Source organism: Hetaerina americana, unplaced genomic scaffold (genome assembly GCF_022747635.1).
Source record: "Hetaerina americana unplaced genomic scaffold, ioHetAmer1.1.p SCAF_19, whole genome shotgun sequence".
Taxonomy (NCBI): domain Eukaryota; kingdom Metazoa; phylum Arthropoda; class Insecta; order Odonata; family Calopterygidae; genus Hetaerina; species Hetaerina americana.
In genome coordinates, this window is record NW_027286752.1 from 9,721,393 (window position 1) to 9,735,310 (window position 13,918).

Here is a 13,918-nt window from a genome sequence, read left to right on the forward strand (position 1 = left end):
ATGCGAGTATATTTATATATACTATATGAACACATTCTTCGATAGAGATATCTCCGCCAGTGGTTTCCTCATTCTTCAATTCTTTAAGGTTATTTAATCTTAAATTAAATGAAGAATACAATGTATCTTGCCACTGTCCTTCTATGCATCTACTTCAATAGCAGATGCATCAATCTTGGACTCATCCCGAACTACGTCTACTTGAAAGGATAGTGGAAAGATACATTGTATTCTTCTTTTAATTTACATGAATTTCCACAAAGTTGGGCCGGGAACAATTGAATAGTTATTTACTCTTCCTCGCAGATTCTGGATAGAGTCAAGGTGGACCTTCTTTTAGTCAGACATCCAGGGAAGAGGGCCCGAGATTGTTTTATTGCCTTTTCCGCAAACACTAAAGCTGCCTCCCCATGTTTCCTCTGAATCTTCCCCTCCGCCCCAATATACATATATTTTCCTTCCCTAGCCATTTTTTTACGCTGGGATTTTGTGGTTTGATTTGTCTCTCGCCCTGCTGACGTCCAGATGCTTATTCAATTTCGCTCCGTGGTTTTTTTCCACATGCCCTTCTCGTCCTACTTTACTGCGGACATTCTATCCTTCTTTCCGCCAAATTCAGATAATTTACGTACATGTCTTCTCTTCACCGCAGGAGAAAAATTCAAATTTAAGTATAATATGGAAAAGAAAAGTTAACCCAATGCTCGACAAAAGTCACCAGGAATCCGTTTAATTGTTTTTTTATCGATGATAGATTCCGTAATAATCTCAGCGCCGATAGTTTTTATGTTTTGATCTTCTCTCTTTTCCATAACCATTGTATTCCATTTTTGCTTCTCCACCCTTAATACTGGTAAACGTTTAACGCTCATTAGAGGTTTAAATTCTCATCCCGTCAAATAAACACCCCCTGTTCATTCCATTCACGTTCAATGCATCGCAGAGAACTAGAAAGACCCTCTTTCAAACTGTGGAACGGAACATTGGATTGAGGTCATGATGTATCCGCGGATTTTTTCGGAAACAGAGAGTCAATTTAAAACGGGAAAAGGTCACATGAAATCCATTCACTTAAAGATAGTATTCCTTCGAATAGAGTTTTAAATGGATACTGCATTATTATGGTCTTGCTAATCGGCACGAGGATTATTTTTTGTTAGATGAGATTACCTATACTTTCTATTAGGCCCTAAGGCGTGCGAAAATCACATAAATAGTTGAAGGGTTCAAGTTTCTTTCACTGTACCACCATTCGGTTTTTAACATGCCTCAAGCAATCTAGGAATCCACCTCTTGTTTGGTAGAAATAGGACGTTTGAGTTATTCGCTGTGAATGAAAAGTTAGGTAAATTCCTATATCCAACAATAAGGAAGTTGAAAGGCTCTAATAACTTTATTTCGATCGGCCGGTGACCATCAACGGGGAGAGTTAAGGGCTTCGACAGCGAGAAGACGTAAGCACCATAGCACTGTTCGACTTGACATCGAAGCCATCTATGTTTCAAATTATTGGCTATAGGAATTAAGCTAACTTCTCGCTATTTGGATGGTTTGCTCCGAAGCCATTAGCCGAGATACTTCGGTTGCTAGCCTAAAGGTCCTTTAATTATGCTACCAAGCCACCATACTGCTATTTAACAATCATAAACACAATAATCAATCCGAAAGTCAGTTGGCAGGTGATGGTATAGTTCATTATGCATTATCGCATCATTGCAAATATATCGTATTTAACAACAGTATGCAATCAAATGGTTGCCACGTAAGATCTGTTTCCCATCTTGCTCCTAATATTCCTTGGTATTCTAGTTGACAGGTGTGTTGAATAATTTGAGGGGGAATTATACCTTATACCAAGAATTCTCTTGAACCATAGTAATAACTCCAGGCTCCCGTTTTCCGTTCTTGCAGGGACCTGACACTTGGGATCCAGAGCGTCGGAGGTCGCCACCCGCCGTGGCGATGTCACCCCACAGACACCGCGGCAGGGGACGAAGCAGCGGGAGGGCAAGGAGGAGAGAGGACTCCGCGCGGAGGCACATGGGGGCGCGGGAGGACGAGCCAGCGCCGGGGACGCCGCCGCCCAACCGGCGAGCGTGGCTGCCCCCCGCACCCACCACCTGCCTCCTGGCGCTCTCCCTCGTGCTCCTCCTGCTGGCTATCGCCGCCGCCGCCTCCTCCTCCGCCTCCTCCACGAATCCAGCGGGCCAAGGGGACGGGTCCAGTCACCACACCCTTAGGCGCCCGCCCCTGGAGGACGACGAGGAGACCACCCTGACCGACAACCCCGAGCAGGAGATGCCGGGCGGCGGCGCGGAGAGCAAGCTGCGACGCGAGGAACAGGAGGAGGAGGCGGACACGAGGCGTGGCAGGAGTGGCTTCAAGGACGACCCACTGGTCGTGCAGACCCGCAAGGGGCCCGTGAGGGGCGTGCGCCTCACCTCCGCCTCTGGCCGCCCCGTCGACGCCTGGCTGGGCATCCCGTACGCCCAGCCCCCGGTGGGGCCGCTCAGATTCCGGCACCCGAGGCCGGTGGAGGCGTGGCCGGAGGACAGACCCCTGCCCACCACCAGGATGCCCAACTCCTGCGTCCAGATCATAGATACCGTCTTTGGGGACTTCCCTGGAGCCGCAATGTGGAATCCGAACACTCCCTTGAGCGAGGATTGCCTGTACCTTAACGTAGTGACCCCCGTCCCGCGTCCGGCCCCCGGCACCGCGGCAGTGTTGGTCTGGGTGTACGGCGGTGGCTTCTACTCCGGCACCTCCACCTTGGACGTCTACGACCACCGCACTCTTGTCGCAGAGGAGAACGTCATCCTTGTATCCATGCAATACAGAGTGGCCTCTTTAGGATTCTTGTTCCTGGACTCTGCGGAAGCTCCTGGCAACGCGGGACTCTTTGATCAGGTGACCGCACTCAGGTGGATCAGAGACAATATCCACGCCTTCGGCGGTAATCCAGAGAACGTCACCTTATTTGGAGAGTCCGCTGGAGCCGTTTCAGTTTCCCTACACCTCCTATCACCCTTGAGTCGGACCTTGTTCTCTCAGGCGGTGATGCAATCCGGAGGGGCCACTGCGCCCTGGGCGATAATATCCCGCTCGGAAGCCGTCCTAAGGGCCTTGAGACTAGCGGAAGCCCTCGGATGCCCTGACATCAACGCTGCTTCGCTGGAAGGTGGCGCAGACGGCAGCGTGGCTTCCGCGGAACAGAGGGCCGCGGCGGCCCGTTGTCTCCGTAGAGCAGATGCGAAGGAAATAGTGGCGCACGAATGGGGAACTTTGGGTATTTGCGAATTCCCCTTCGTCCCCATAGTGGACGGGGCCTTCTTGGACCAGACTCCCGCGCGGTCTCTCGCGACGAGGGATTTCAAGAGGACGAACATCCTACTGGGGAGCAACACCGAAGAGGGTTACTACTTCATCATCTACTACTTGACGGAACTCTTCCGTAAGGAAGAGAATGTTTACGTCAACAGGGAGGAGTTCTTGTCTGCCGTGAGGGAACTGAATCCCTACGCGGGTGGAGCGGCTAGGCAAGCCATAGCATTCGAGTACACGGACTGGTTGAACCCAGACGACCCGATAAGGAACAGGGACGCCCTGGACAAAATGGTGGGCGATTACCACTTCACGTGCAGCGTCAACGAGATGGCGCAGCGGTACGCGGAGGCCGGGAGCAACGTGTATATGTACCACTTCCGCCACCGATCGGTCGGGAACCCATGGCCTTCTTGGACGGGGGTGATGCATGGGGACGAGATACCCTATGTGTTCGGGGAGCCGTTGAACCCGGAGAGGGGTTACCTCCCGCACGAGATAGAGTTAAGCAAGAGGATGATGCGCTACTGGGCAAACTTCGCCAAGACGGGGTAAGTCACTCATTTTTTCAAACCTGTTTATTAAACTGTTTCAGAAAAACAACTCACCATGCCTGGAACTTTTGACTCCAACTGCCATTTATCATCATAACAGAGTTTATCAAGAAGTTTTATGTCAGGCATCCAACTCTTATTGTTGGGGACGAAATGTCGTAATATATCAGGAATTTTCGACCACTTGCGTTCACGTACATTTATTTATTGCGCAGTTTTCACGAGTAATGAAACATTATGCAAGAAAATATTAATTTTTATCGCTAAAAAAGCACTCATAACGCTTTGCTAAATCTCAATGGATAATACATTCCTGGTTTATAAGTAATAATAGTAATGTAATTTAGGTCATAAAGTTAGTCTTAACTTATATTCATTATTACGTTGAAATACAACGTCCTTATCGGGGGCATTCATGTCCCAAGAGAGTAGTTTTCTTTCTACTACTGAACCCCTGTAGATTAAATGAAAATAGTTGCGTGTACTCTGTGCTAGAGGTTTTAGTAATTGTAAAAATATCTTGACTAATATTAGGCAGTCTTTTTGCGTTCCGCTGTAATCTGGGGCTCAATGATCATTATTGCACGAAAAAATGTATTATTTTGTATCTTAAACACCCAGAATCTCAATTAGTATGCAATGAATATGATTTTAAATTGATGTAATAATTGCTTAAAATTAAGTTTTTATAGCAAAGACATCGTAACAATGTGAATATTAAATATAGTCTTATGGAGGCATTGGCTTTCAGATAGCAACAAACCTCACTGTCCACGATCGCACATAGGATTAATTTTTCAGGAAAAATACTTGATTCAACAATAGAAAATGGCGTGTAAAGCAGGTACCTCCTATGCGAACTATAATGTAAGTCACAGTTATGTCAAATGTTTTTCTCCTATCAAAATAGTAATCGGGTTGTCGGGGTACGAGTTTTTTCACAAGGTTCAATAAGCTGTGCAAGTTATTCAGAGGACGAACGCATCCCCTCTCGATCCTATTCTTTAGTACAGCACTCTGAATTTGTTCGATGCGAGCTCTATGAAGAGCTGATATTAACATTTAGAGCTACACAGCAGTGATCGTTCAATGGTAAGATCGTAAAAATATTTTTCTATAAAAATACTTCCCCTAATTCTATCAAGATGGCTCTCAATGCCTTCAAATTTAATCACCATTCCTTTTTAAGTCGCACCGACTCGATGAGTGCGTTGCTATGCATTGCTCGTTCTTCCCCAGTTGATCTTATAGCCCTCGAAATCACCCGCACACTATTCCTCCTCGCCCTCAACGACAAGGGTGTCAAAATATCTTTTCTTTGGAACCCAGGACGAATGGGAATATTTGTAAATGAACAGGCTTACTCAATAGCCAAGGAGGTCGAGAATGCTACTGACACAGAATCGTCGGTGGTACTGACCGAGGATCTGAAAGTAGCCTTAAAGAGCGCGTCCCAAAAGTAATGGAATGACACTTGATTGGATGGTTTCCCAAGCTTCGAGCAGTGAAACCCATAACATCAGCGTGGCCATACTCTGCCGGAAGCACCCGGAGGAAAGCGGCAGTCTTCACGCGATAGAGAATAGGGCACACTCTTGCCTCTTCACTGAACATAAAACTGCTCTTTATGTAAACATTGCGACTCCCCTATGACCGTCAGACATCCACTGCGTTGGGTCGAACAAAGAAAGGGATTTTGTTTCTCTCCTAGGAAACAACTCCGTTGTCCTTAGTCAAATAAGAGCTTTTTTTAAAGGAACCCGATCTCCTTCGACACCTGTAGCATGCAGGTGGTTCAAAACAATAATCACCTCCTGCTTTTATGATAACTTTATGCTGATAGTACACTTAGTATTTCGCTACAGTTCCATGTATGTATTTTGAGCAAATTGGATTGCGAGAGACGCCATGGCGTATCCAAATAAATCTATCCATACCATTACTGTTATTTGTGATAAGAATTCTCATGGGAGCATTTTTTTAGCTGCATTTGAACTCCATTGCTCCCACTCATTTCAAAATTGATGCATTCAGAAAGAATGTCAGGTTTTACTCGCATTTCAGTGCGCAGACTCGTTTATGAATTCACAAGTCTGATTTTGATGTAGAAATCTAAAATAATAATTAATGACAAAATTTTGACACTTGAAGACTTACTATGATTATTACCCCAGTGGGAATTCACGTTGTTACACGAAAAACTCTTCAGTATACATCTCCCCATGTAAATCACTTACACCACTTCTCAACCTCGCAAAAACTGTCAAATATATCCATACTAATTGCTATTTGGCTGTGTTGTATAAAATAACAATAATTTAGCTGACTTTGCAAAAAAAAATGGCTCAAATTGAGGCAAGGTCTACATTTTTAGAGCAGACGCTAATGATTCCGAATAAAAGTCGTTAAAGAATGCTAAAATATCAAAACTTCTCTGCATCGTGGAGGAATAATGACACAATTGATGTTTTTTGTGCTTGTTCGCACACAAAACATCAATCTACGTACACATCCCCGCCACAGATTGAAGTGAAGCATTTAGGTTCATACTTCAACGCTTACACTCCTGGCTAAAATGCATGAAGATTCTTGCTGAAACCACAGCAAAAAATGAACCGCTGAACTACTTTCTTCTTCTTCACCAGCCTTCAAAATCTCCATTGTGCACGATACACTCGAATGATGAAACCCTCAATCCCTCAATAGGTGCACTTTAAAAGGGCAGTCCACCTGTTGTGCCCGTGGGCAAAGGTTCCCCCTTCCCGTGAGTCTCCGTGCACTGCCATTCCTCATTCACGAGAATCATTGTTGCGGTCAAGCATCATAAAAAAAAGTCTTTGGTGAGACAAATATAAGGGGAAGGAAGAATGTCCTCTTCCAAGAAGTGGCCAGAAGTAAATTTCACTCTCAAACAAATACAAGCAACATATTTTTAAATATTATGGAAATTAGGGCATGACTGCATTTAATTCACCACCTCCACTCCATTCATGCAGTTTTTTTATGCTCACTGTACTCGAGTAACGAGGCAAATTTCAGCACCATTTCCAGGTTCACAAGCCCTCGCTTCTTTCTGACAATATTTCTTAAACGACTCTTCCCAGTTACAAATTGAGCAACCCAGCAAAACTATTCTGTACGGACATGAAACCGACTTAATGGAACTGGCTTATCTCAATGGTATGACTTCACTTACTCTCAATTAACAATTCGCGGCTTGCTACTTAGGAAAAATCTTCATTTAGAATCTTCATCTTTATTTAAAATGATTCAATCTTTTTGTCAGCATACGTTTCAATTCCCTTAATTTCATCCAAATTGCCAATGCTACACCTCCCTAAAACTTGCTTTCCCAGCATTGCCTCCCCAATCACTGCTTTTAGTATCTCGTTGCCACTCCGTATCCCCTGCAACTACTGACTTCTTCGAATTTCTCCCAACGGACAAACCCTGCCATGTCTAGAAATCCATCATTTGATTCCCTTTCACTCCATTCCATTTTATCCGCGGGGATGATGCGGAGGTTAATGTATATGCTTCTCTACCCGAGGGACTGGGTTCGAATTCCGGATAAGGCAAGGTTTTTAGTGGCATCCCGATCCCTACTTACCGTGTTATGTACAGAGAGTACTTGAAGGGGAGTGCGCCGTCCGTCGGGTAGGACGTTGAAGTGAGTGAGTGTAAGACCCTTGGCGTATTTCGTTAAGAGTAGGCTGATGCCGAGGCCGGGTTTCCCTCCACATTTCTTCGACTCCCTGAATATCTGACCCGAGTTAACCGCCTACTCCAAATGGCGAAAATGAGCTTAGCAGTTGGTATGTACCCCTAATAACTACTATTTCATTTCTTTCCTCCCCTCTCCTCGTATCTCGAATGCCTCCAATCCACGCTATCATCTTCACTTGAAGACCTTTCAAACCGCCGATTTTTACGATTTGAAATAAAAACTTATCTTTTCCCATCGAATGTGAATTTTATTTTTTTATATCTAGACTACAAATCGACTCCGAAGATTCATGCAAAAATTCTGACTCCATCCAGAGATTTCGAATAAATGGCAATAATCTATCTAATAACTCAATCCTTTGAAGTGCACAACAGATGCATTCAAAATGTCATCTTTTGCACGAATGATAAGGAATCAGAATAACGTTTTCCGCGGTAGGGGTAAAAATCACACCATAGCGGTGGTTTGCAGGGCAATAAAAATATTTTAATACTAAAATGCAAATGCCTAACCAATTATTTTTATTAAGGTTTAATAAAAATACGACGGGATATAAGTGAGCAATGAGGTCAATGATTCTTGTGAACTAGCAATAGAGTTAAAGTAACAAGTACAAACGGAATACTCCTTGATCAAAAAGTTCCCGGAATAACCACCGTGTGGCGCTCCCATCGTTCCGATTTGAGTTCTGTTTTTTTTTGTTAAATTGGTACATCTGTTGTTGATATTCCCTTTAAATCTTAGTGTCATAACTTGACATTTGCAAAAGTTACGGTCGGTTTTCGGTATGTCCATCAGTGCTTCCTGCGATTTTTCCATTACTTCCTCTCGGCTGCTAAAACGCGTTCCCCGTAATGGTTTTTTAACTCGATTGAACAGAAAGAAGTCACAGGGAGCCAAATCAGGTGAATTCGGTGGCTGTTGGATGGTATTTGTTGCATTTTTCGTCAAAAAATTACGAATAATGATAGCACTGTGCGACGGTGCGTTATCATGGTGCAAAATCCACGAGTTTTCTGCCCACATTTCTGGTCTCTTTCGGCGAATTGCTTCACGCAAACGTCTCATAACGCCCAAATAATACTCTTTGTTTACTGTCTGGCCTTCTGGCAAAAATTCATGATGCACTACACCGTTGTAATCCATGAAAACCGTCAGCATTGCCTTCTTTTTTGACTGAAAACGACGTGGTTTTTTTGGTCTCGGCTCATTTGGTGAACGCCATTCACTTGTCTGATGTCTGGATTGCGTGTCGTACTCATAAACCCACGTCTCGTCTCCAGTAATGATCCTTTTGATGAATGTGGGATCGGATTCAGCCTCGCAAATCATGTCTTTTGCGACGTCAACACGGTCTCTTTTTTGCATGAAATTGAGGTCTTTTGGCATGCTACACGACGGAAACCCAAATCATTAACCACAATGTCTTGGGCGGATCCATAGGCAATGTTCAAGTCCTCCGCTATTTCTCTGATGGTTAATTTGCGGTTATTGACTACATTTCTTTTACTTTATCAATTTTTTCACCGACTTTCGATGTCGATGGTCTGCCACTGCGTTCATCATCTTCGATTGACTCACGACCACTTCTGAACCGCTCGTGCCACTGGTAAACGACCGTTTTTTTTAGAGAATCGTTGCCGAAACACTTTTCCAACATTTCCAACGTCCGTGCGCCACTAAATCCGTTTTTCACGCAAAATTTAATACAAGTTCGTTGTTGCAAATTTAAATCCATTTCTGAAATTGTAAAAAATCGCCAACACACACAGAGATAGATGTACTCTTGGCTACGTAACTTTTGCAAATGTCAAGTTATGACACTAAGATTTAAAGGGAATATCAACAACAGATGTACCAATTTAACAAAAAAAACAGAACTCAAATCGGAACGATGGGAGCGCCACACGGTGGTTATTCCGGGAACTTTTTGATCAAGGAGTATGATTTCGAAAAAAGAAGTTGGATATTGTGGTAAAGTTTGGAATTCCCTCAAGGGTATTTTTAACGAGATTTAAGGACGATGAAAAAAATGAAATGAATGTATGAATGCAAAGGTCAAAATTTTACGTCATTCTCAAAGAGAAGACGTAATCTTTGATGGCTGAAGAATGTCGGAGACAAGAATATTCAATTTCAAGGGACTTAGGTTCTTGAGTTCGCGCACAAGCAAAGAAATGTTTCCAAGCGGAGAATATCGCCAATTCAATAAATCCAGACAGACACGGAGTGGATGGATAAATTTAATATTAAAAAAATTGTTAAAATATGCACGCATAATGAAGTAGTTAACCCTGATTACTTTGGACTGGAACTCGCTTTTCTCCGGGAACTAATCTACTTCCAATTACGAAACGATAGTTTTTACCAGCTTAACGATGCGGATTCGAAGAGGGACTTGCTGCAATGCATGATTGAAAGTTGTGATTTTGGTTAAGATAAATTTTATTGTTTGTGTCCATCCAGAACCTACCTCAACAGGTAGGATACCAAAAAAATCAAAGATTTGAACGAATTGTTGAACATATAGGATCTGTTTATCATTTATTATTTATCACATTTTTCTCTCTAAATGGCCCTGACTGATTCACTAACTTCGATAAGCTTATACAAGTTTTATGTCAAGTTGGCATTAACATTACAACGGAACGGAACTTTTGTACCCACTAATCTACAGTGCCTTGGAAAATGTCACGTAAGGCGGAAATAACCTAGTTAAGAGCTGTATCCTTTTCGCAGGCACGATACACTTAAGTTCGACGTTCACGGGAGAATTACACGCTAAGGAGAGTACTTGGACTTCCAGACTATGGCAAAAAGCTAGGGGGAGAGGGGCTACGTGACAAGAAGCTCGAACTCTGTTATTACAGGCATAACGAGCACCCGTGCCCCCCGGAATGTACATTACTCTCGAGTTGACACGTGGCGTAATAGCATCGCAGAGTCGGTCCATCGCATCAAAATGAATGTATAATAAAGCCCTTCAATTAGCTTCCAGGTATATTTCATTTCGATTTTAATAGTTAACAAGTGTGATTGTCCGGATGAAACGGTTTAACGGTTATTATCACTGTCGTTCAGTGCGCCAGTATGAAAAGTGAAGATTCGGGCTGACCTACAGCTCACTCAAGCAACGCATCCAAAATCAATCCAATGAATTAACAAAAAGTGAAGAAGAGATGGTGCCACAAAAATCAATAAAATATTAGGTGGCATTGGATAGACAAGGAACTTTTGACAGCAAAACATTCCAATTTGTCTCCATTGAATCTTTCCGGACTTACTTTTAAATAAAATACTTATAAATCCATGCTAAATTGAATTTAACTCCAAATTGTGCGTTAAATAAGTATTACCTGAGGAAAGGCATATGCCTGGAATCAAATTCTGATTGAATATTTCATTATCTACCCGTTTGAGACAAATCATTCAAAATTCAAAACGGCACCTCGGCACCAATTAAAATCCTGGAGTCACCTAGGACATCTTTCTTTTCTAACACGTATTAAAATAAATTAAGCGGTCTCAAGCATGTTACCTGCTTAGACAGTCAGCCTTTTAAAAGATTAAACAAATTTTCACTCAATAAATCACAGGCAAATAATCACCCTTCATTTTCCCCTTCCTTTCCGCCCCAGCGCAATAAACCGTGCATTGGCGAAGGCGCTACCATTGCATGTGGTTGCCGGAGGCGATAAAACGGAGCAGCGGGGTTCGAGGAAGGAACACCTTGAGAAGGGGGTCGCGAGGGGCGTCGGGGACCCGGGAATAGGTTATTCCCCAAAGGAAGCGGCACCTCCGGAGGCGGAGGGTCGTAAGTCACGAGGTCTTACGGGACCAATCAGACGCCGGGCCTTTCTCCGCGCCGAGGCCAAAGCGGAACGCGGCTCTTGGGTGGTGCAGTGCGCTGTTGCCGGGAGTTTCATGTCCCATGACCCGGTTCCCTTTCTTTCATTCCCCTTTCCTTCTTCTCTCCTTCCTCCTCCACCCCCGCCAACCCGCCCACCCGCCTCCCTCCCCTCTCCGAAACTTCGGGATTGGAATGGAAAGGAAGGGGGGTGGGTAGGGTAGGGGATTGAGGGGTTGAAGCGCCGTGGGGTTGAGGGGGAGGGTGGGGTGGAGTTGGAGTGAACTGAGGAAGGTCAAACGGAATTGAAACGAAGCTGAGGTGAACAGAGGTCACGATTTAATACGCGGTCTGCACCGTAACGGTTCGAAATTTCACCGTGTGCGTGGAACGAGGAAGGGGATCCCGTGAAATGTAATGCCGCCTACTTATGTGTATGCGGTTTTTGTGACGGTGACTCGGATGAAGAAAGTAGGAAGTGATATCCAATAAAACTGACCAAGATACACATACTATTTACCCCGTCTAGGAAATCAGTCCCTATGAGAATCATGCGGTTAAACATACTATGATACTCTTGGAATTTATATGATACCTAAATAACAAAGGATAGAAGTAAATGGTAAGCCTAATTGAAGATTCTTACAATGTAACACTCATAAAATTACAATTCATGATTAGTAAGGATTTCTGAGGAATAGCACTAACTACAAAGAAAAACCAAATAAGATGACGGTATTGTATTACTCCAAAAACGTATATGAAGTCCGAGGGGTCTCGCCTAAGACATGGCACATTAAATATAAAGCTCAATCGGAGAGCTTTCATTGCCTCGTGACGGGGGTATTTTAGACCAAAATGGTCAAAGTAGTAGGGACGTAAGGAGAAGAATTCCACTTGGCAAAAAGGATTTCAGAAGGAGGAGGGAGTTGATGACAGGGACTTCGAGTAAGGGAGTTAAGAATAGGATAATCAAAACTTTGATGTGGAGCGTGGTTTTGTAAGGCGCGGAAACATGATCATACAGAAGCAGGATGAAGAGCATAGATTGAAGGCTTTTGAAATGAGGACGTGGAAAAGGCTAGAAAAGCTAAAAATGACGGAAATAAAAACAAATGATGAAGTTCGAGGCATTGTGAGCGGAAGAGAGGGGATTGCTGGGAGAAATCATAGGGGGACAAGAAAGATGGACCCAAAGCATATTGATTGGCAATGAAAAAGTAGTTGATATCTGTGGCAGAGGGAAGACAGTTAGGTGAGCCAAGAAGGGGTAGGAATAGGAAAGGGATGTTAAAAGGAATGAAGAGAGGAAAGAATAATGTGGGATTGAAGAAGGTTTTATTTGTTGTTTCCGGTATCAGGTGTTTTTTAAGAAGAGGCAAAAAATCTATCGTTGTTCAGTCCCCCTCCGTTTAAAGCCTACCTAAACGATAGAAACCAATAATAATAATTGAATTTGTATTGCTCTTGAGGTGGCTTACAGAGGAGGATTTAATGTGGATGAAGAAGTAATCGGTGATAATACTTTGCCATTTGATTTATGATATGCCACCATTGGCCAGCACATAGAACAGAATAATTTGAATTATAATCTCTCCCGTGGGTGAAATTTCCAGAGCGCAACTGAGAAATAATTATCACCATATGATAATTATAAAACAAGGAACACTGTGGCAGGCAAATGCCTAATGTCTATTTTCCCAAAAAAAAACGAAAACATCAATTGTGGGTTGAGAAATACTACATATTTCTAAGAGATTTGAAAATTTATATCCTCTTAAACACGTTTATATCTTCTGTTTGACACACAAGGCTGATCGTAATGGTGCCATTTCACTACAAATAAAATTCAAAGTATGACATTTTGGAAAAATTTCAATGCCATTAATTCCAATCCTCTGCGCAACGATTATGACGAATACATTTAATCGTTACGGCGACAAAACTATTCTAAAAAATGATAATTTTGTTAAAGTGAAAAGGCATAGAACTGGAAATATTATAATAAAACAATATTGAGTTTTCTTTTAGAAAATGTTTATTTTTTTCCTTTAACTTAAAATTTCTTCATCCTATACTTTTCTTTCATGAAAAATATTCGGATAATATTTAGCGTTGTATGCACAACTTATAAACGAAATGGCCGAAATTTTGAACTTTATTTGTTAAATATTTCCGTTAAATTCAGATAATAAGTTAGCCAAATCAAAGAAGCAGAACAAATCAAGAAGTTTCCAAAAAAACCTTCCTTAAAATACAAATTGCGTGGGAAAAATATTAATAAAGGAGAAAGGAATGCACACTAGTAGCGACAAATTTTGGAACAAATTACGTTTTTAATAGACTAAGAATCTCTATTTCTACGAATTTTGGTAATTTTTTCATCAAGTGACAATATTCACCCAAAAGTTCGCCGTCCATGGAAATCATCAAGCCACAATATATTATAATGAGTCTTCACATATT

At 42.7% G+C, this 13,918-nt stretch overlaps 1 protein-coding gene across 1 annotated transcript in view; it reads left to right on the forward strand.

The window, feature by feature from the left end:
- The first annotated feature begins 2,179 nt into the window (after window positions 1–2,179).
- The window catches only part of LOC139687341 (acetylcholinesterase-like), a 136,692-nt gene continuing 124,953 nt past the window's right edge, over window positions 2,180–13,918 (forward strand). Inside the window, exon 1 of the mRNA XM_071584514.1 lies at window positions 2,180–3,875. Coding sequence (XP_071440615.1) covers window positions 2,299–3,875 — 1,577 coding nt within the window. The 5' untranslated portion in view covers window positions 2,180–2,298. The remainder of the gene's footprint in view (window positions 3,876–13,918) is intronic.